At 35.5% G+C, this 24,763-nt stretch overlaps 1 protein-coding gene across 1 annotated transcript; it reads right to left on the bottom strand.

The window, feature by feature from the left end:
• Positions 1–3,182: 3,182 nt before the first annotated feature.
• Positions 3,183–10,807, bottom strand: NTS (neurotensin). Its single transcript, XM_008962237.6, has 4 exons — positions 10,502–10,807; positions 8,269–8,330; positions 6,400–6,624; positions 3,183–3,527 (listed from the first exon to the last, which is right to left on the bottom strand). Exons 1-4 carry the CDS (start codon positions 10,572–10,574, stop codon positions 3,375–3,377), a joined length of 513 nt encoding a protein of 170 aa, XP_008960485.1. The 5' UTR covers positions 10,575–10,807; the 3' UTR covers positions 3,183–3,374.
• Between the last annotated feature and the right edge of the window lie 13,956 nt (positions 10,808–24,763).

The raw sequence follows: 24,763 nt of genomic DNA, 5'->3' as shown, positions 1-24,763 counted from the left end.
TATTCAGTCATAAAAAAGAATCAAATCCTGTCATTTGCAACAACATGGATGGAATAGGAGGTCATTATGTAAATGAAATAAGCCAAGCACAGAAAGACAAATTTGCATTTTCTCCTTAAGATGTTGCAGCTAAAAAAGTGGATCTCATAAAGATAGACAGTAGATTGGTGGTTACCAGAGGCCAGGAAGGGTAGGGGGAGGGGGAGATAAAGAGATTAATTAAAAATAATAAATGGGCACCAACATACAATTTGATAAATAAAATAAGACCTAGTGTTTGATAGATCAGTAGGATGACTATAGCTTGCAATAGTTTATTGTATATTTCAAAATACCAGAAGAGAATAATTCAAATGTTTCTAGTATAAAGAAAAGAAAAATATTTAAGGTGGTGGACATCCTAATTACACTGATTTGCTCTTTAAAAATTATATGAATGTATTAAATTATCACATGTACCCAGAAAATACGTGTATTTACTGTGTACCAATGAAAAAGTAAATCAAAATTTGTAAAAAGGTATATGCTATGTGGATATAGATGAATGAAATTGATACCGGGGTGTGAAGCTAGGAAGAAAGGGCCATAGTTCAGAGGGACATATGGTGGCTTACGATAGTAATAGTGAATGTGACAAGACACAGGTTTAAGATGTATTTTGAAGGCAAAGCCAACAAAACTTCTTAGTGGACAAAATGGGAGATGTATATTAAAAGAATAAATTAAGAATGACTATTAGATTTTTAGCCTGAGCAGGGATTAGGGCCATTTACTGAGAAGGAGACATGAAGAGGTGCCCCTGATAAGAAAAGAAAAAGTTCTTCCATCAAAATGGAAGGGGAGAAAAAGGATGAAAGTTAGATGCAGGGAGATGGTTATACTTGATAGAGAGGGAAGAATGATAAAAAATGCTTTCTTATTGTTTTTAATTTTTGGAGAAATAATTGAAAAGTCATCAAATGAAGTTAGGAGAATGAAAAATGTTGGAATTTAAAGAAGAGAGGGTATGAAACAATCATCACTGAGAATCAGAAGTGAAATTTGTTAGACTAATGTAACAGGAATTCTGGGCAATAATAAGGATCCACCTGAGATTTGTGATTAAAAATTTTAAGTGTGGTTTTCAACAAGGCTGAACAATTTCTTTAAGTTATCTTAAGCTTTTTCAGTGAGGTCAGAATCAGGAGAGATTTAAGTTTAACTGCTAATGTTTTGAGAAACTTTTATGATTTAAGACAGAGGGTTGAGGGTAACAAGGGAGTCATTTTAATTTTGGAGCAAAGTAAGCTAACTAAAGAGGAAGATAAGGTCATAATTAGAAGACGAAGAGTAAAAAGATGTGGGACAATGGGTTGGGCAGAATCATAGATGCTGTAGTGAGAGTACTAGCTTATGTGAACTGGAGAAACAAGATGATGTTTCCAGAATAGAGTGCTTGAAAATGAGATTTTGTAAAGAATGAATTTATTGGTAGTGAAGTGTTCTGTGATATGACCATGGAAGTGACTGGTTGATATGAAAAGGTTAAATGTTCGTTATTGGAGGTGAAGATGTTCAGAAACTGAGAGAACAATAATTATTCAAAACACAGTAGATGAAATTGTCTTATGCCTTATATTTCAAATAATCCATAGTTTTTAAAAGGGAAAGGAAAAATGGTATAGTAGTGACCAGAATACATACCTCACTTCCAGATAATGTTACCACATGTTGTAAAAGTCAGTCAGGCATTGAAAAAGCTATTAAGAAAGCAATGACCATGAATTTCATAGAATAACCAATGAAAGGATTTAAAGGGTTGGAAAAGAGTGGGTGTTGGCTTAGAACAGAGTTTTGATGATGATGTATGACCTAGTAGATTTGAACTTTTGTTAACTAATGAAGTAAACAGGGAAGTATATCATCTGATGAGTACTTTCTTATGGGAAAGTTGGTACTACTGTTACCACTAATAACTGTTAGTGTGTTATTAATATATTCAAGGCATCATTCTAAGCATTTTATATGTATATATATATATATATATATCAGCTCATATCACCCTCCTGCAAACCTCATTGTTGTCTACATTTTATGATTCAATAAACAAGGAGGCTAAGTAAGTTGTCCAATACTGCTTAGTGCGTAATGGAGCTGAATCTAGGCATTCTAGCTGCAGAGAAGACACTTTTAATCATTATGAAATAGTTTCCTTCTTATAAGCAGGACTTTGGGCACTTTCAGTTATGAGACTAATGGGATGGTAAGAGATGGTGGGGTAGTAGTAATGAGAAGTTGTGATTTTACAAGAAAATCTCAGAGATCTATAGATTTAACTTCTTTCGAGAGCAGTATTAATCCTCAGGGAGGGACAATATTCTCAAAGGGATATGGAGTTGTAAAGGCTTCTTAATACCAGAACAACTCAAGATCTGATTTATCCTGCATAGATGACTGTGGGATAAGTTGCAGCCTTGTGAGGAGAGGACTTCCTAGACCACTATAAAAGAAAGAGTCAAGAAAGTCACTACTAATGATGACTTGCAAAGGCTTTGAGGGCTTCAGACACCGTATGTGTGATCTTAAAGAAAATTTAAAGGTGTTATTTCAAGCATAGCTTTTGCCTCAAATATGTCCTCCCAATTGAGAAAAATGTTAGTCACACAAATATCTCAGTGAAGTTAAAAGTAAAACTATTATTTACTAGATCAAAATGCAAAAGGGGAAACATTATATAAAAAGTACTTCTATAAAGAACTAAATCTGTAGAGAAACATATGATTTTGATGGCTAGTTGTCTTTTTATTAGCTATCAAGTTCATTTAACAGACAAAAAATTCAGTTCAATGTCATTCATTAAAATAGGAAGAATTAACAATAGTTCATTAATCAATCTTTCAGCTGTTCCTATTTTATCACAATAACTTTTCCTATAATTGAGAGATTCATGAGGAAGTCTTGAAAAGAACGTATGTTTCTTTCAATTCCATAAAACATTCAGTCAAAATAATAAAAGAGGCGCTATTACTTTGTTTTGGGTGAATGATATGCAGGCTAGGCTTTGCTGTAGTACTTTGAGCTCATAAGCTGGTATAAAATATCAAACATTTTGACTGTTTAAACAACTCAAGATATGTTTTGCAAAATTACAAAACATTATACAGGTGACTTAATTAATATCTACTCCAATTATACACAACACATCATGCTGAAGATTTAGATTTATTTGAAAACACTTAGTCTAATTTATATTAGTGCAGAAAAATCACATTCAATAAACCACAATTGTAGAAGAGACAAATAAGTGTGTTTGTCACATTTTCACACAAATATAATTTGATATTTAATTAAGGGATGATGAATCACAATCACATGTAAATAAATGATTTATTCTCTCAGTAATAGTAAGAATCTCTTTTGAGTATGTAGGGTCTTCTGGGTTTATTCTCATACAGCTGCCGTTTCAGAATATAAGGAATTTTTCTCTTTATGACTTCTTCCTTTTCATTTTTGTCATTTCCAGTATCAAGAATATCTTCCTGGATTAACTGCAAGATAGAGATAAAATAAGTGAAACTTACATGAATAAACTCTTTTGTTTCAGAGCATTTTTCTACATTCTATCTCATTTGCTGTTAAGACAGCAAGACATATGTAGGTGAGATAGGAGATACATGAAGTTCAAAGAAATTGTTTTTTCAAAGGAGAGACGGCCATTCAGTGGCTGAAATAGTATAAGAATATGGTAATTCTGACTCAGTTCAGTATTCTTCCTAGTTCACCAGGCTAGCTCTTTTTAAAAATTTCTATAAACTTTACTAACTATATATTTCAAGGCCGTACACTAATCCAGCCCTTTGAAGAAAAACATCAAATAGACCTTTGAGTACTTTTCAGGCTTCAATTTATGATGGAAACACCAAAAGGATGAAATATATAATATATTACAATAAATATAGTTTTTGATCTGGTAAACCAAGTTTGGCCACAAAGGTAACAAAATGTTATATTCAATTAAGTCAGTTACTGATTTGACATGAAAACCATTCCAAGGATCTAATTCTCAATAGAGGGATGAAAGTTGCTTTATCCAACTTCGTCAGTTGTAGAAATCAACATATGGGAAAGCTCTGTTTAAATGATAACAATCTCTTTAGATGCTGGTGCTTAATCACTAAAGCAAGCTCAGATTCACTAACTTAAGGGAGTTAAGCACCATGTAGAATCTTGCCTAACATCATGAGGCAGGAGTATGCCCCATTCTAATATTAAGCATAATTTTTTTTCTAAGAATACGGCTCAGACTCAAAAATTTCAGTTACCATTTAGGAAATCTGTCCAGAGTTTAATACACAATTTACAGAAACTTTAAAAATATGTTAAAGAGAAAAATTTTCTTTGTATTTTTGGTTGTCTTCTAATTTGAGGGGTCACTATAACAAATACTGATAGGGGACTAAGTTTTAAATTGCAATGCATATGAATAAAATCTTACAACCAAGTATTTTATTTCAACTCACAGCTATTCAATTTCAGAGGAGAAAAAACAGCTACTGTCAGACAATCTAGTTTCTTAATCTTTAGTTTTTTTGTGCATAGTCTGTAATTACTTGTACTATGCTCAGAATATTATCATTTTATTTTAAATCACTCAATAACATTTAAAATAGGGAAAAGTTTTAATCTTATTTGCACTTGATTGGTCTACATAATAGTTTACTGAGGGTTTTTTTTTTTGATAAATAACATATAATGGACATTTTCCTATATCAAAATACGTATTTTTCAAGTTTCTTTGACCTTAAACTTTTTGTTTGTTTGTTCGAGATGGAGTCTCGCTCTGTCGCCCAGGCTGGAGTGCAGTGCCATGATCTCAGCTCACTGCAAGCTCCGCCTCTCGGGTTCAGGCCGTTCTCCTGCCTCAGCCTCCCCAGTAGCTGGGACTACAGGCACCGGCCACTACGCCCGGCTAATTTTTTATATTTTTAGTAGAGACGGGGTTTCACGGTGTTAGCCGGGATGGTCTCGATCTCCTGACCTCGTGATCCGCCCGTCTCGGCCTCCCAAAGTGCTGGGATTACAGGCGTGAGCCACCGTGCCTGGCCAAAACATATTTTAAATACTAAACAATTTACCAGGAATTTAATTAAATAATTAATAGTAAATTAAAAACTGGTCATTTCAGTTTTTTGTTTAGAAATTGTCTTTTTGCTTACCAGTTATAATAAACACTAGAAATTCTGCCTGCACTTCTTCTTATCCACAGGGTAGCTCTTTGGTAGTCAATCGCAAGTTTGTTAAATTAGCAGGGAAGACACCCTCAGATCCCCAATGTTAGTGTAAATCCAGAATATAAAATATTGACCAAATTTCTCTTAGAGGTTAATTTGAAAGAAATGTTTCCCTTGTCGGAAATTTTTAAAAATTTGTTTTGATTTTGTTAAAGAATTTATTTTTCTTCCCCCTTCTCTTCTTTATCCTGACATTGTTCTATATCTTTCCAAAGCTGTAATTTATCTTTCAGAGTAAAATATATCAATGAAGACAATAAATTGTAAAGCATTTTGCAAGTACATTATTACACACTAAGTTTTGTGTGTATTTATAAACAAACACAGAACACAAAGGTTTCCAAATAAACTGAAATGATGGGGATATATATCCTTACTATATATACCTTTATATAAATTAAAAAATATTTTTATTTTCCTAGTATATTCAAATACAAAAGGTTCCAGATAAAACTGGAATAATAGGGATATATTAGGTTGGTGCGAAAGTAATTACGGTTCTTGCCATTACTTTTGATGGTAAAAACTGCAATTACTTTTGCACTAATCTAATATATCCTTATTCTATATTTTTATATACATAAAATATATTTTTTATATATTTTATTTACATATATTTTAAATATATGTAAAATATACATAAAAATATATTTTATATACATAAAAAATTTTTATTTGCCTAATATATTTAAATACAAATATTTATGTTTTATTCCAGTTTTACTTGGAACCTTTATATTCTGTGTTTGTTTATAGATCACTACATATGACTTTGTGTTTCTAAGACAACATTTTGAGTTGCTTAAATTTGTTAGACATGCCACCAACTACAACAACAAAAATTGTCTAAACATGCCATCCACTTAAGCATAATAAAAACATGTGGATCAAATCTGCCTTAAGATATATCCTCTTTTTAATATTGAAGAAAAACATATTTTGCTGAGTTTCAAATATTTGAAGGACACTTTGAAGATCTGAAGCAATGTTGACTTCAAAACATGGCTTGTTCTTCTTCAATACTTGTAACTCTTCTTGTTATGATTATGATTGGGAATTTAAGAAATTAATACAAGTGAGAGCTAACTAGTGTAACTATAATCATATTAATATTTTGTTATTGCTGTACCTCCCAGTGTTGAAAAGCCCTGCTGTGACAGATTTTGTGGAGCTGGTATATTGTCAACATTGCTTCCAAACTAAAGCCATCTAAAGCAGTAGGAAGTTTCCTTCTTGCAACAAGCTCCTCTTCATGAACTTCTCCTGTTTCCTCAGCTGGGCTGTTCAAATTATTTACAAGACTGCAAACATTTAGCAGAGTCATCTTCCAAGAGGGAACATGTGCTTTACTAATCTGAAATATATTTAAAAAACCCCTGCAATTAAAACTTGTGTTACATGAGCAAGAAATGAATTCCTAGTGTGCTAAACCATCGCATTTAGGGTCTAATTGCTACTCCAGTCTAATAAATACAGTGTTATTTATTTAGTAACATCATGTTTACAAAGTTGTATACTGCCAATATCTCATAACTTCTGTTTAATAAAATGCAATAGTTATATTCACATACACATGCACTTATGTGTGTACACACAGAGCAAAGTAAGAAAGCAAGGAAATTAAAATAATGGCAGAAATATATAAATGATATATATATCACAGATGAAAAATTAAAAATAAAAAAAATTATTCTATCTCTATTACATTTCAGCTTAACATGTAATGGAGCAGTGACAAAGATGGTATTATTAAATGTGGACAATCACAAAGTATGAGGCTAGAAATGCATTCCACACATTAATAATTGTTATGGGTAGCATCACAGATTATATAGAACCTTCATGTATTAACTTGCACCTGGGAATTAGGTAAACCTATACCAAGACACAAAGACACCCAACTTATCCCATTTTCTAACACGGACTATTAACTTCAGTTGTCTATTTTTGAACTGAAGAGGTTGTAGCCATTGGTATTCTGATTGAGTACTAAACAATGAGAACACATGGGCACAGGGAGGGGAACAACCCACACCGGGGCCTGTCAGAGGGTGGGGTGGAGGAGGAAGGGCTAATGCATGCTAGGCTTAATACCTAGGTGATGGGTTGACAGGTGCAGAAAACCACCAAGGCATATGTTTACCTATCTAACAAACCTGCACATCCTGCACATGTACCCCAGAACGTATTCCTAGGTACAGATTGGAATTTTAAAAACTGGCTTTCAAGACCCCAACAGAGGAGTAATAGGGCCCAGGATACAAAGTTGTATTTGGCTCAATTAAAAAAAAAAAAAAAGAACATGTAAAAATAACATGTCTGTTATAGGGAGAATTTAAATCCAGACATACGATGAAGAGTACAGTTTAGTAATTCCTAAATACATTGTAGAACGGTAAATGTCTAGAAGATTATGAACTGCAATCCCTGCATTTAAAAACAAGGAAACACAGGTAAGCAAGGTGAACTAATCCACTTGCTAAAGATAAAATATTTAATAAGTCACTGTTTCAGGATTAGATCTCAATGCTCCTGCTTACCAGTCCATTGCTATCCCCTCTTTACTACATTTCTTTTGCAGGTTGTCATGAACTTTTATTTCTAATTTAGGAACACCTTTTTATTTCCCCCAATATAATAAAAAAGGCAAAGAGCTCACTTTGTTTTCATTTAACTTGAGACCAATATACCTTACATCATACCCAATGTAAAAGGCATGGAAGCAAGTTCCTTTAAAAACATTTACAGGCAAGTAAATATGTGTGGCAATTAATTAAAATTGCAACATGCTGATTGATAGAATTATAATTTCTTTGCCTGTCATATCAACACCTTTAACTTCTTTTAACTAAAGGAAATTTTTTTTTTCAAAAAGGAAATGCCTCTCAAGGAACTTTTCAATCTTGATGAGAAGTTATTACTATGGGAAAAAGATACCATGTTTATAATGAAAGTTCATATGTTCTTCAACTCAGGGTTAAAGAAAAGAAAAAGTTACCTTTGATGTATGCATATTGGTCAAGAAATCTGCTTCTAATGCTTTCATTTCCTCTTCTGAATCTGAGTAAAATCAAAATCAGGTTTACTATAATTACATATCATATAATTATATCATAATCTACAGATTTTAGGTTAATCTAAAAAAATAATCTTAGAGGTTAGTGTCTTTCTTATGTATTTTCTTAAAAATAGTAATCCTAAAAAACAAATTATAGTTATACTTTAGCATAATAGGAAGCTAAAATAGTAGAAGCACTTCTAAGAAAATAAGCATATGATTATTTTTCAGACAGCTATTGATCACTGGGAGTTGTTTAATCTTTGAATTTCAGGCTTTAAAAATGTGATTACATTGTATAATACATATTTTACCAAATATGCTAGAGTAGTTTATTTCTTACCAGCCATAGTTTACATATATAGAAAATATGCATATTAACATTTAAAAACACAACATAATGAAGACTATACAAGAGACTTTTTCAAGACAAAACCAAAGGGAATTGCTTACAGATAATTTTAGAATAATAAAGATACTGAGGTTTACTTAACTTGAGATGTTTTTTACAAAACACACGTTGAAAGAATTGTATTTGTACTTTAAGTAAGAATTCAAAATTATGTATCCTTAATTTTTTCATAGGCATTTAAGGAAATTGTTTAAAGCAAAAGTGGAGCTGTTCAACAACACATGTACAACAGCATTGAAAAGGGATCTCTGGATTTTTAAAAAACTCTATCCAAGTTTCTGTTAATGAATATTTTACAGAGAAGGAAAATTTAGAAAATACTATACAATAATAAAAATAAAGTTAAAAATGACTCTATCTTCCTTGTACTACACACTCAGTAAAAAGAAATGCCACAATTGGAGAAACCGTTGGCTTAATTTTACCTAGAACCTAAATTATACAAGAGATCTTTTCTCCCTATTTGTTAGAGACATAATCTGTTTTAGGAATTTATGAACAATGTATACCAAAATCCTTATAACTATTGCATTATTACAACAAGTAGTTTCAAGTTAATAAACACAGTGCTTAATCAATAACCCAGTTTTTCTTCCAGAAGTATGTGAATCTTTAATCTCATATAACTTTCAGATAAAATCATAATTGTAGAAAAGTTTGTTTTTTCTCATAAGATTTAAAAAGTAGAAGCTGAAAGTTATGTTCTGATGATTAAAATAAATTTAAAATTTTGTATAAATCGCATTTATATCTTCTTAGATTTTAATTTCATAATTTAAATCAAATGATAGCATGAGTTTGAGTTAAACATTTCCATGTCATATTTATGATACATAAAAGCACAGAACAGGTTAAATTATTTTTGCTGCATTTGCTTCCTAAGGTGTTCTTTTCCCTTTGAAGTGTTCATTCTAGTATTTCTTAAATATTAAGTAGAGCCTTTTGCAATGGTTGTAATATTTCATGTTATACCTTTCAATTTAAGTCTTATTTTCAAAGTGAGTTATTCGTAGATGTTTAGGACTATATAACTTCTTTCAAACCACATGCAAAACACTCTAAAGTCAAATCATTTCCATCAGTATAAGAATACCAATTTTCCAACTGTATTTTGTATTAACTTAAATGGCATGGAAAAAATGCCAAACAGTTATATTAATATCACACTTATTAGACTATGCAAATTCTATTCTCAAAAAGGATCTGGAATATTTTTGTATTTTTCTAGAAATAATTTTCTACAAATAATGCTTCATTTTTCACTAAGTATCAATTTTCACTTTATTTGTTATCTTAACACAAACAATTAAGAAAATAATACGGGGACTATTACAAGGGCGTGAGGGCCACCGCTTCCTAAGAGAACGAATGAGGATGAGAGTAAAACATTTTGAATGGAATGGGATTTAATGATGGGTTTGCAAGTTGACAGCCACTGCCTCTGTATTTCTCATTAGATAATGATCAGCCTAATTGAAAGTTTTGTAGGGTTTTTTTCCCTCTAGTTGTTGAATTCCAAAGGAGGTCGTGCAGTGTTTCATTGAAATCCCTTTTATTGCTTTGCATATTTTAACAGGGAAAATACATCTCTCAGTAATCATAAAGGCAGAGAAAAAGATATTCAGTTTCTGTCACTAAAAGGTAAATCCTGAATAAAAAGGAGCAACCCTTCTCCCTAGATACATTAACATCAGTAGCAACACACTGCAAAAGAGAAAAAAGAAATCACTTCAGGGAGCTGTGAAATTCTGTTTTGCTTACCTGAGCACAGACTCCAGGAGCTGAAAGCCAGGAGTAGCATGCATACAAGCTGGATTTTCATTCCTGCCATCATCTTTCAGCCTTCTAACAAGCCAAGTCCATAAAAGTCAGAAGCACACTGAAGGGGGCTCTCTCTAGCACTTCCTTTTGCCTTCAGCTGGCTTTGAAAGTGAATGAACTATGAGAGGTGCTCTGGCCATTCCCCTATATATATAAGCAGGAGGATGATGTCATTGATTGTACAGGCATTATCTTTGCAGGATGTGCCCTATCTTCACCTCCATCCCTCCCCTCTTCGTCCCGCTTTCTCCTCCTCTTTTCCTTTGTCCCCCCTGCTCTCCTCCCCCATTTCTGAACCTTGAGTGAAAGTGACGATCTTCCCTAATTGCTGCTGCTGCTGCTGCTTTGGATTTCTGACGCACAGAAGGAGTCATTCAACTGCACTGCTATATACAGCATACTGACGAAGAACCCCCAGTATCATCCTTTTCCCACTTCTCATTCCCCCACTCCAAAAGTTGTCATTTTGATTTTGTGAAACATGAGATCTGTTATTTCTAATTTTTAAGGAAAATCTCCAGGATGAATGCATGAAATCAGTGATTCCTTAGGCTGGAAGTTCTTGAAGAGTTAGGGTGCTTCTCTGGTAATTCAAACTTCTGAGCAAATGTTTAGTGGTTCCAAAACTAATACAGGTTTTAAATAATCCATGCTAGAATAAGATGGAATATAGACAGAGAATCAGTTATAAAAATTAAGCAAATAAGTTTAGAGAATAGAAAGAAAATCAATAAAAAGAAATAATAGATCCAGGGAATAAGATATTATTTCCTAACAAATAGAAAATATTTTATTGTAAGTAATGAGAGATGACTGAACTATGTGTGCTGACTTTTGGTTGAATGTATTAGAAAAACAATTTCATGTTTATAAAATCCAGCTCTAAATTACTTACATTCTAGCAGGTAAAAATTTGTATTGTTGTATCACTGACTTTTTTTCTGTACATTATCTCTTTTTGTGCCTATAATTTTCTGCTCTTTTTGAATTCATTCTTGATGCCATGTCTCACTCTTTGTATAATTCCCTTCTCAACAGTTTTTACTATTGCATCGGCTTTCTTTCCCTGTTATAATACTCTCTTCACCATAAAAAAGAGATTGTACTTTTGGAAAGGAGACAATCCTAAATAACCACCATTCACCAAAGTCACTTTTCTATGATAGTCTTCATGTATTTCATGAGTTACACTGATACCCATTCTTTGTCTGAGTTCTCAAAAGAAAATTGTTCAAAATGCCTTTTAGAGTAAACCTTTCTTCTTGTAGTAAGCATTTCAAGATACATGGGGTAATTTGACAAGTCAGTGCTGTTAGAGATGTGAATATTTGAATGTAAAGTTGTCTGAGTCTTGTTTAATTTTTAAATAAATCAATCATGTAGTAACAGTTGAGAAAAAATAGGATTGGTTCCTATAGATAATTGATTTATATTATACAATCTATGAGTTTAACTTTTTCACCTTTACCCAAAACTTAAGCAAAGCGATTAAATCCAAACATTTAATAATTACTTAGAATAGCAAGGAGTCTTTCATATAATACCAGAAATTTAATAATAACTGATATATTTATTACTTTTAGTTTGTTTTCTGAACTTACATAAAACACAATATTGAACATACTCACATGGAGGAAGGTTTCTATAAAGTATTTAATTGACAAATGTGAAATACATACGTCTAGATGTTTTCTGCTTTCCTACCATTAGGGGGAGCAATGGAAGCTTCAAACACTTGATTTTCACTTAACAGAGTCTCAGTGAGGATTTGTGCTTACTTTCCTGTTACTATCAGAGCATCTTTGTGACAGAATCCTCTTAAAGCCACTTTGATTAACAAATCGGGAAAATTATATATACTTTGCATGATAATTAAATTAGTTGTTTTCTCTGCTTTTGAATTGCAAATACAAAGAATGATCTTTTAAAATGTGTGATAGCAGTCTAATAGTAAAAAGGAAATGTGATTCTTATTTTCCTCAGATGATTTCTTCAATATGTTGACAAAATTGATCCCTAATTAATTAGAAAAAAGGGGGAGAAGGATTAATGGAAATTCATTTTAAATATATAACATGGATATTAGTTGTTAATGTGAAAATTGAGATATGTGATAAATATTCAAGAATAGGGGAAACATTAAGTTATGTCCAATAATTCAAATTCAAATAGATGCTATATGCTATTTTTCTTTTGGGGAAAAAAGTTGTATAACTTTGGTAAAATTATGATGTAGATAAACTTTGACCTCTAATTGGTATTTTCTTTAATGTGTTACGCTTTTTGTTTCTTGCTCTAATCTAATGCCTTCAAGCTACAGATAAACCAATAAAACAATTTGTTGTAGGGATAAAGGTTAAGTATGTATTTTTCAACTTAAAAAGTACCCTATGAACTTCCTAAATGATGCCTTTAATGCAGGATTGTAGACACCTTGCTATGGAGATGGGTGAACTGTTTTTATTTTAAAGGCTTTTTACCCCAGATCCTTTTTCTTTTTTTTTTTTTTTTTGAGATGGAGCTTCTCTCTGTCACCAGGCTGGAGTGCAGTGGTGTGATCTCGGCTCACTGCAGTCTCCGCCTCCTGGGTTCAAGCAACTCTCCTGCCTCAGCCCCCCCCGAGTAGCTGGGACTACAGGCACACCATCAGGCCCAGCTAATTCTTGTATTTTTAGTAGAGACAGGGTTTCACCATGTTGGCCAGGATGGTCTGGATCTCTTGACCTCATGATCCGCCCACCTCGGCCTCCCAAAGTGCTGGGATTACAGGCGTAAGCCACCATGCCTGGCATACCTTAGATCCTTCTAAGGGTTACCTAGTTCTTAAAATATCTGATAAAGATTTTAAGCATTGTCCTTTAATAATATTCCTGTGTTGGCCTTCTTAAGTGGATGTTACCTGTTAGGTACCTGTTGATTACAACATCTCTAAAGTAGGTAGATTTCTAAGCTTGTACTGTTACTTATGTCAGACCTTTATTAGGTAATTGCTGAAAATAATCAACAGAGACACCTGAAGAATTGGCAGTTAGAAAGAGTGGTCTGTAAGCTTATCTTTGGAGAAGGGCGAGCTCTGGAACCAACTGATCAAGGGTTGGTTTTTCAGTTCCTTATGGTTTTTTCCTATAGCTCTGGTGACTTTAATACCTTATTAACAGCTTCCCGGATTTTCCAATCTTTTGGTAACCTAAATACCTGAAACTTGGCCTGTTGTGTTTCTACAACCTGGAATCTCCCCTTCACCTTCCTTTGATCATCCTGTATTTTATGGCTTAATCAACAAAAACATTTCCAAGTTTGAGTCCTGAAAGTAGTCTTGTCTACTTCTATTTTTCCTAGTTTTATGTTAAATGCTCCGTAGTTTGTTTATACAGTTTATGGTAAACTGTAAACTGCTAGAAGGAGAACATTCTGACTTCTAAGGTTTATAATCCATAAGTGATCAATACATACTTACTAAATTGAATGAAAATACTGATTACGTTTAATTTCTTACATGCCCTTTCTGTGTTTTAATTTTAAATGTTTCTTTCAGCCACACCTTTTAACACTCTTTTGTTATCATTAATCTTCATATTTTATGTGAGCTTTTATAGTCAGTTTTCTCAGCCTTTTCTCTCATCATCCTTTTCCTCTCTGACTGGAAATGTTAACTTTAAAAAAATCATTCAAGAAGATTGTCCTTGGATCACGTACAATCATCAGCTGAATGTTTAGACAAATTGTGAGTTTGCTCCATTTCTATAAATGAGTCTATCATTTGACGCTGCAACTCTGATTCATCTGAACAAATAATGATGTCAAAGTCTGTGAACCCAATTGATTTTTCTGTTCAATTAAAGTATATTTTCTAGAAATACAGATGGATGTGTGCATGCATACACCCACATAGGATGTGTATAATCCAACCTTGGAGATTTAGGTAAATGTAAACAAACGTTCAATTTCCCAATCTGTATGTAACCTTGCTTTGCCCATAATCCTTACAAATTCCTAGCTCATTTCCTTTCGGCTCTTCCTATCTCTGTTATTGCATCCATATAGGTAATTAACCTGGAAAAATTGATGACTGACTTCTGTAGTCAAAGCATATTTTGCAACTTAAACCGTAATTACAAAATATGGTTTGCTTGGGACTTACATGTTAATGAGTTACTGTATTTAACTAACCACGCTCCACATTGCAGCCATTGCTGACTTCACCTATAATCTTGCTTCTCGTGTCTAGGAAAAAATGTAAATACTCACAAAATCACCACCCATTATGTGTAATGCTCAGGTAGTTTTCCTTATAGGTCTCCCTTTTGAATAAGACCAAAATAAAAGTATTACAGAAAAAAATGTTCCTGACAAATTTCTTCTTTCATGTTTCTTAGCTTTATAAATTAGTGTAATTATCTAATGTAATAAATGAGACAAATTCTTATTATAAGAAAACTTTCTCTTTTCTTTTTTAATATTACAAAGTCTAAGAAAATTTCCATAGCACCTGCAATACCTGAAACAGAGCAGATGTAATTGAGCTACTGTCTATCAGGAGCAAATTCAGTGAAACACTTTTTTTCTTTTTCTCAAGAAGATATTACATGTTAAATATGGAATGTAATAGTTTTATATTATTCATACTCCTTGGGTTTATGATTCTTTTTAAATTTACTGTGCTTTCCCAGTGAATCTGATAAGTCTTATGGTTTTGAATCCTATCTATTTCCTAATAACCTCCAAGTTTGTATCTCTGACTACTCAAATTGTATATGCAATCACCTCATTAGCAGCCCTACTTGGAGTTTCATTAGGCAGACTTATTGTCTAAAGTAAAACTTTTGATTCCTCCAAACATCTTTCTAATAATCTTCTGCCCCTCTAGAGTTTTTCAATTATTGGAACCATGATTTACTGAGTTGCACATATCTAAAAACTAGAATCCATTTACATTGTTTCTCTCTCCCCTCCACTTCCAAGCTAGCAAAACCCCCTGGGGTGCAGGCCTGTTCCAAAATATATTTCAAATCTAACTACTTTTCCTTATGTCATTATTGCCACCTAAGTCCAAGCCACCACCACCTTTCTCCTGCGCTGCCATAATAACCATTTGAGTAGTCTCCCTACAACCTTGATCCCTTTCGGCTTTCAAAAACTCCAGAAAAGTTTCTAAAAATGTAAATCTATTCCTGTCATTCTCTGCTTAAAACATTCTAAAGGTTTCCTCTTGTCATGCCTGATGATGACCTATGCTACCTGAGTGGGTTTTGTCTTCCTCTCTATCATCATATTCCACCATTCTCCCCTTCTGTTCCTATGTTTCAAGCACATTGGTCTTCTGGCTTTTGTGCAACATGCTAAGCTTTTTTGTTAAAGATCTGCAATGAACACTGTGATTACTGTTCATCAAATATTCATTCCCTTACTCCTCCCAGAGTGGATGAAATATACTTCCTCACTCTTTGACTTTAACTTGGGAAATGAGACTTGCTTTGGCCAGTGGAATGTTAGTAGACATAAGAAAAAGACAGACTTGATTTGTGCTTGAAACATAGGGCTTTCCCTTTTTCTCTTCTGTCATTGCCATGAGAAACTCTTTTCTTTTCTCAGATGATCCCCAAATGAGGAGGGACATATGGAGCAAAGCTGCCCCAGCTGACTTGCACACCTGCAATGTAAGGGAGAGATTCCTGAGCTTAAAGCAGGGTTACCCTAGCTGATTCAGAGACATGTGAACAGGGTTAAATAATTTGCTTTAAAGTAATTGACTTTTGGAGTCACTTGTTATACTGCATTTTTGTGGCAATAGCTGACCGATACAACCATTTATTTTAAAACCTATTTCACCACTATCCCCATTCAATCTCTACAAGTCTTTATTTGTTCATTTATTTTTGTCTTTTGTTAATAAAAGCATGGATATTCTTGTCTTGTTTCCCTAAATTATCAGAACATAAATAATTCTCCTCATAGTAATCATTCAGTAAATATTGACAATATGCGTTAATGAATTAATCGAATTCCAAGAATCCCTCCCCGATGGTTTTAGAACAAGCTACCGCTCCCTCACCTCTCACAAGGACATTTTTATTCTCCAATCTGTGAATAATAAAATCCAGGAAACCTCTTTTGGAGAAATTCCTAGCAAAATGAAATAGTATGAAAAAATGCTTCCTTTCAAAGATTCTTGAATATTGATTTAATTTCAGTTGGAATTTTGTAAGTTGTCCTTGAGGAAAACTGGGTGTACGGTGTTACAGAAGGCCCCAAATTTGGTGAGCCAATTTGTGCAGAAAGGATAAGTACCGGCAAGCTGTCAGACACAGAAGACTATAGTCAACATTAGAGCATTCTGAGTCTAGAAGAAACAGTCACTGTAACCACTACTACAGATCTAGGAGTAATCTAAAGAATACTTTTCAAATTCATTATTGAAAACCTACTATATGCCAGGTTAATTTTATTTCATGTAACATAGCATACCGTGAAGCAGAGTTCACAGGATATTATTCCTATTGTGCAGGTTAAAAAAAATAAGAGATACAAAGAGTTTAACTAAGGACAATGGGACTTACTAAATAGAGTATGGGTAGGACTGCAATGTTTTCATTCCAAAGCAACAGCTAATCTTTGTAACATTAATACCAGACCCAAGTAATAAGTCAAAGAAAATCTTGTATTAACATGCTGTATAAAATATTATGCCAAACAAAATATAGGCTAATACTTTTAACTTGAATGTACATTTAGTGAAAAAATTAGGTGTGATTTTAATTCCAATTCATCAGTTTACCCATGTTTTTCCACCTTTTCAGACTTAGCTGTATTACACATATTAAACAAAAACACAGACCCTTGATCTCAGAATCCTTCTTCTAAACACAGAGATCATGAAGAACCTAAATGGGCTCTGAATGCAATGAGTTGTCGTGACTGGGTAGAAGACAGAAAGTATGCATAGAAGAATCAGAGAAAAAGTGGGGTTTTAGCCTGAGGGGAGTCAAAGCTTGGTGCCTGGGAAGGAGAATATTTCCCACTTTGTACTCTAGGTGGCGGCACTAGTATGTACAGAATGGAAATATCAAGCAAGAACTCACAGTTCTAGACCATATATTAATGTCATCATAATTCATTGACCCAGAAAACGTAAAACTGAAAATAGCTGTATGGAGCTAGTCTCATACTTTCATTTTTCAGAGAAAGAGACAGAAGTCCAGATATTCTAGAGATGGATTACAAATTTCCTTCACCTTCCAACTCTTAATCACATAGGTCCTAACTGCTCTGAGTCTGACCTCACTTCTTTTCTCAGGGGAAGGATTGATTCTCCAACATCCGTCAAGCTACTTTGAGAAATAATTTCTTCTCTGTGAGTTTCTGTATAGCATCCCCACAAGTTGGAACACATCAAAGGGATTAGTCACTTTGAAATAGGCTTTCTTTTTGGACAGCCTATTTTTTTTGTCTTTACTCAGCAGAATGTCTTGTTTTTGGCACAATCAATTCTGTTGCTATCGTCCAGTAAACACAAATCCTTTAGCTCCTAGATCATGGAATCTCTACTTGGATAAACTTTTGTTTTACTATGTAACATCATCACCTTTTTTCTAAGTCTCTCTGGCCCTGAAGTTGAATGGACATGGTCATATGTCAGATAACCATACTCAAATACCTACAAGGACCAGGCAGGTAACATATCCTATTTAGGTTCTGTTTAAGGGGATCATCTCCATGCTCCTGAGCTTCAGATGATTTTTCTCCACAAGAAAGTACAAACTGGGGTGGAGGGGTGGGGCTGAGGCCAAGGTGGCCCACTAGAAACAGCGGCGTTGGGAGACTCCCGTCTAAAAGAACCATAATAAGTGTGAGAATCCTTTACCGGCAACCAAGGTATCCAGGTTCTCTCATCAGAACTGACTAGGAGGCTGGCATGATCCACAGAGAGGAAGAACAGTGTGGTGCAGTGGCCCACCTGAGAGCCACATGGGGCAGGGGACCCCCTACCCCCAGCCAAGGGAGGCGGTGAGTGAGCATGCTACCCAGCTGGGGAAACTGTGCTTTTTCCATGGTACTGTGCAAACCATGGATTGGAAGATCCCACTCATGAACCCACACCACTGGGGCCTAGCATCCCAACTCTGGAGCTGCGCAGATTCTCAGCAGCCTCTCAGATGGAATCTGCTTAAGTCTACCAAGCTGCCAGCACCACAGCTGCAGCTGACTGCTGTCTAAGCCATTTGAGCTCCTTGGGGAAAGGGCAGCAGCCAGCACTGGGACTCACAACTGCCTAACATGCTAAGCTCCCTGGGTGGGGGAAGGGCGGCATTCATCTCTATAGCTTCAGACTGCATTTTCCCCCTGCTGGAGTCCGGGAGGCTGGACCACTTGGTCCCAAGATGTGTCTCCCACAGCCCGACACTCTGACTGTGGCAGATGGCAGCCAGACTGCCTTTTCAGGCCTGACCCTGACTCATCCTTCCTCACTGGGTGGGGCTTCCCTGCAGGAACTCCAATAACTCCAGCCAGAGGCTCAGGGACAGAACCTGGATTTCCCTGGGCCTGAGCCCCTAGTGGGAGGGGTGGCTGCAGTCTCTATGGACCAGCAAACTTAGCCTTTCCTCCTGGTAGTTCTGAGGAATCTGGGCAGCCCAAACAAGTGGGTTTTCCCCCAGCGAAGCACACCCCTTCCACCAAGGGACAAAGTGGTTTACTAAATTGGTGTTGTTTCCCATGCCCCCAAACTGGGTGAGACCCTCCAACAGGGGTTGTCAGACACCCTATATAAGACCAACCCTACTGGCATCAACTTGATGCCCCTCAAGTTCAGAGATCCCAGAAGAAGGAGCAGGCACCCATCTTTGCTCTTCTCCCAACTCCTTCAGTGACATCTCTGGCATGGGGATGAACCAGATGAGTAGGGCCTGAAGTAAACCCCCAGCAAACTGCAGCAGCCCTACAGAAGAAGGACCTGACCATTGAAAGAAAAGCAAACAGAAAGTAAGAACAACAGCATCAACTACAACAAAAAAAGCCCCCACAAAAACCCCATCCAAGTGTCAGCAGCCTCAAAGATTGAAACTAGACAAACTCATAAAGATGAGAAAGAATCCACTAAAAAATGCTGAAAACCCAAAAAGCCAGAGTGCCTCTTCTCTTTCAAATGATTGCGACGTCTCACCAGCAAGGGTGCAAAACTGGACAAAAGATGAGATGGACAAATTGACCAAAGTAGGCTTCATAAGATGGGTAATAAAAAACTACACCAAGCTAAAGGAGCATGTTCTAACCCAAGGCAAAGAAGCTAAGAACCTTGATAAAAGGTTAGAGGAAATGCTAACTAGAATAACTAGTTTAGAAAGGAACATAAATGACCTGATGGAGCTGAAAAACACAGCACGAGAACTTCCTGAAGCATACACAAGTATCAATAGCCAAACGGACCCAGCAGAAGAAAGGATATCAGAGTTTGAAGTCCACCTTGCTGAAATAAGGCATGCAGACAAGACTAGAGAAAGAAAAATGAAAAGGAATGAACAAAGCCTCCAAGAAATATGGGATTTCATAAAAAGACTGAACCTATGATTGATTGGAGTAACTGAAGGAGGCAGGGAGCATGGAAACAAGCAGGAAAACACACTTGAGGATAACACCCAGGAGAACTTCCCTGATCTGCCAAGACAGGCCAACATGCAAATTCAAGAAACACAGAGAACACCACTAAGATACTTCATGAGAAGATCAACCCCAAGACACCTAATCATCAGATTCTCCAAGTTTGAAATGAAGGAAAAAATGTTAAGGGTAGGCAGAGAGAATGCAGGTCACCTACAAAGGGAAGCCTATCAGACTAACAGTGGATGTCTTGGTAGAAACTCTACAAGCCAGAAGAGATTGGGGGCCAATATTCAACATTCTCAAAGAAATAATTTTCAACCAAAATTTCATATCCACACAAACTAAGCTTCATAAGCAAAGGAGAAATAAAATCCTTTTCAGACAAGTAAATGCTGAGAGATTTCACTACCACCAGGCCTGCTTTGCAAGAGCTCCTGAGAGCAGCACTAAATGTGGAAAGGAAAAATCAGTACCAGCCACAGCAAAACCACACCAAAATATAAAGTCCAATGGCACTGTGAAGAAACTGCATCAACTAGCATGCAAAATAACCAAATAGCATCATGATGACAGGATGAATTCACACATAACAATACTAATCTTAAATGTAAATGGGCTAAATGCCCCAATTAAAAGACACAGACTGGCAAATTGGATAAAGGGTCAAGACCCTTTGGTGTGCTGTATTCAGGAGACCCACCTCATGTGCAAAGACACACGAAGGCCCAAATAAAGGGATGGAAGAAAATTCACCAAGCAAATGGAAAAAAAAAAAAAGCAGTGGTTGCAAGGTTGCAATCCTAGTCTCTGACAAAACAGACTTTAAACCAACAAAGACCAAAAAAGACAAAGAAGGGGATTACATAATGGTAAAGGGAACAATTCTACAAGGAGAGCTAACTATTCTAAATACATATGCACCCAATACTAGAGCATCCAGATTCATAAAACAAGGTCTTAGAGACCCACAAAGAGACTTAGACTCCCACACATTAATAGTGGGAGACTTTAACACCTAACTTTCAATATTAGATCAACAAGACAGAAAATTATCAAGGATATCTAGGACTTGAACTCAGCTCTGGATCAAGTGGACCCAATAGACATTTACAGACCTCTCCACTCCAAATCAAATGAACATACATTCTTCTCAGTGCCACCATGGCCCTTATTCTAAAATCGACCACATAATTGGAAGTAAAACATTCCTCAGCAAATGCAAACAAACCGAAATCATAACAAACAGTCTCTCAGACCACAGTGCAATCAAATTAGAAATCAGGATTAAGAACCTCACTCAAAACCACACAATTACATGGAAATTGAACAACCTGCTCCTGAATGACTCCTGGGTAAATAATGAAATTAAGGCAGAAATCAAGTTTTTTGAAACCGATCAGAACAAAGAGACAATGTATCATAATCTCTGGGACACAGCTAAAGCACTGTTAAGAGTGAAATTTATAGCAGTAAATGCCTACATCAGAAAGATCGCAAATCAACACCCTAACATGACAATTAAAAGAGCTAGAGAGGCAAGAGCAAACTATTCTAAAAGCTAGCAGAAGAGAAGAAATAATCAAGATCAGAGCAGAATTGAAGGAGATAGACACATGAAAAACCCTCCAAAATATCAATGATTCCAGGAGCTGATTTTTTGAGAAAATTAATTAACAAAATAGATAGATGGTTAGCTAGACTAATAAAGAAGAAAAGAGAGAAGAATCAAACAGACACATTAAAAAATGATAAATGGGATATCACCACCGACCCCATAGAAATACAAACTACCATCAGAGAATACTATAAACACCTCTATGCAAATAAACCGGAAAATCTAAAAGAAGTGGATTAATTCCTGGATGCGTATACCCTCCCAAGACTAAACCAGGAAGTCAAATCTCTGAATAGACCAATAACAAGTTCTGAAATTGAGGTAATAATTAGTAGCCTACCAAACAAAAAAAGCCCAGGACTAGTCAGATTCACAGCCAAATTCTACCAGAAATACAAAGAGGAGCTGTTACCATTCCTTTTGAAACTATTCCAAACAATTGAAAAGGAGAGACTCTTCCCTAACTAATTTTATGAAGCCAGCATCATCCGGAATCCACAACCAGGAAAAGACACAGCAAAAAAAAATAATAAAATTTCAGGCCAATATCCCTGATGAGCACTGATGCAAAAATCCTCAATAAAATACTGGCAAACTGAATCCAGCAGCATATCAAAAAGCTTACCCCACAATCAAGTTGGCTTCATCCCTGGGATGCAAGGCTGGTTCGACATATGCAAATCAATAAACATAATCCATCACATAAACAGAAACAAAGATGAAAATCTCACAATTATTTCAATAGATTCAGAAAAGGCCTTTGATAAAATTCAACATACCTTCATGTTAAAAACTCTCAATAAACTAGATATTGATGGAATATATCTCAAAATAATAAGAGCTATTTATGCCAAACCCACACCCAATGTCATATTAAATGGGAAAAAGCTGGAAGCATTCCCTTTGAAAACTGGTACATGACAAGAATGCCCTCTCACTACTCTATTTATCATAGTTTTGGAAGTTCTGGCCAGGACAATCAGGCAAGAGAAAGAAATAAAACATATTCAAATAGGAAGAGGAAGTTAAACTGTCTCTGCTTGCAGATGACAGGATTTCATATTTAGAAAACCCCATCATCTCAGCCCCAAAACTCCTTAAACTGATAAGCAACATCAGCAGAGTCTCAGAGTACAAAAATCAATGTGCAAAAATCACAAGCATTGCTATACACCAACAGTAGACAATCAGAGAGCCAAATCATGAATGAACTCCCATTCACAATCACTACAGAGAATAAAATACCTACGAACACAGCTAAAAAGGGCTGTGAAGAACCTCTTCAAGGAAGACTACAAACCAGTGCTCAAGGAAATCAGAGAGGACACAAACAAATGGAAAAACATTCCATCCTCATGGATAGGAAGACTCAATATTGTGAAATGGCCATACTGCCCAAAGTAATTTATAGATTCAATGATATTCTCATCAAATTACCATTGACATTCTTCACAGAATTAGGAAAAAACTACTTTAAATTTTGTATGGAATCAAAGAAGACCCCATATAACCAAGACAATCCAAAGCAAAAAGAACAAAGCTGGAGGCATCACACCACCTGACTTCACACTATCCCACAAAGCTACAGTAACCAAAACCTCATGATACTGTGTACCAAAACAGACATATAGACAAATGGAACAGAACAGAGACCTCAGAAACAACACCACACATCAACAACCATCTGATCTTTGACATACCTGACAAACAGACCAATGGAACAGAACAGAGACCTCAGAAACAACACCACACATCTACAACCATCTGATCTTTGACAAATCTGACAAAAACAAGTGATGAGGAAAGGATTTGCTATTCAATAAATGGTGCTGGGAAAACTGGCTAGCCATATGCAAAAAAGTGAAACTAAACTCCTTCCTTATATCTTGCACAAAATTTAACTCAAGACGAATTAAAAACTTAAATGTAAAACCCCAAATCATAAAAATCCTAGAAGAAAACCTAGGCAATACCTTTCAGGACATAGGCATGGGCAAGACTTCATGATGAAAATGCCGAAAGCAATGGCAACAAAGCCAAAATTGACAAATGAGATCTAATTAAACTAAAAAGCTTTTGCACAGCAAAAGAAACTATCATCAGAGTGAACAGGCAACCTACAGAGTGGGGAAAATTTTTGCAATCTACCCATCTGACAAAGATCTAATATCCAGAATTTTCAAAGAACTTAAACAAATTTACAGGAATTTAAAAAGTAAACAATTCCATCAAAATGTGGGCAAAGTATATAAACAGGCACTTCTTGAAAGAAGACATTTACACAGCCAAGAAACATGTGAAAAAAAGCACAACATCACTGATCGTCATCAGAGAAATGCAAATCAAAACCACAATGACAAACCATCTCAAGCCAGTCAGAATGGCAATTATTAAAAAATCAAGAAACAAGCCAGGTGTGGTGGCTCACGCCTGTAAATCCCAGTACTTTGGGAGGCCGAGGCAGGCGGATCACCAGGTCAGGAGATCAAGACCATCCTGGCTAACACTGTGAAACCCCGTCTCTATTAAAAACACAAAAAATTAGCCAGGGGTGGTGGTGGGCACTTGTAGTCCCAGCTACTCGGGAGGCTGAGGCAGGAGAATGGCGTGAACCCGGGAGGCGGAGCTTGCAGTGAGCCGAGATTAGCCACTGCACTCCAGCCTGGGTGACAGAGTGAGACTCCATCTCAAAAAAAAAAAAAAAAAAAAAAAAAAAAAATCAAGAAACAATAGATGCTGACGAGGCTGTGGAGAAATAGGAACGTTTTACACTGTTGGTAGGAATGTAATTTAGTTCAACCATTGTGGAAGACAGTATGGCAATTCCTCAAGGATCTAGAACCAGAAATACCATTTGACTCAGCAATCCCATTACTGGGTATATACCCAAAGGAATATGAATAATTCTACTATAAAGACACATGCATATGTATGTTTATTGCAGCACTATTTACAATAGCAAAGACATGGAACCAACCCAGATACCCATC

Source organism: Pan paniscus, chromosome 10 (genome assembly GCF_029289425.2).
Source record: "Pan paniscus chromosome 10, NHGRI_mPanPan1-v2.0_pri, whole genome shotgun sequence".
Classification (NCBI taxonomy): Eukaryota; Metazoa; Chordata; class Mammalia; order Primates; family Hominidae; genus Pan; species Pan paniscus.
The sequence above is the reverse complement of the archived record's forward strand: the minus strand, read 5'-3'. Positions and strand labels throughout refer to the sequence as shown.

Excerpts from the sequence above, each read along its gene's own strand:
- NTS (XM_008962237.6), bottom strand. The coding sequence starts at position 10,574 with ATGATGGCAGGAATGAAAATCCAGCTTGTATGCATGCTACTCCTGGCT. Across the intron at positions 6,625-8,268 it reads CCAATATGCATACATCAAAG|ATTAGTAAAGCACATGTTCC; the intron begins GTAACTTTTTCT and ends AATATATTTCAG. Across the intron at positions 3,528-6,399 it reads GGGCTTTTCAACACTGGGAG|TTAATCCAGGAAGATATTCT; the intron begins GTACAGCAATAA and ends TCTATCTTGCAG.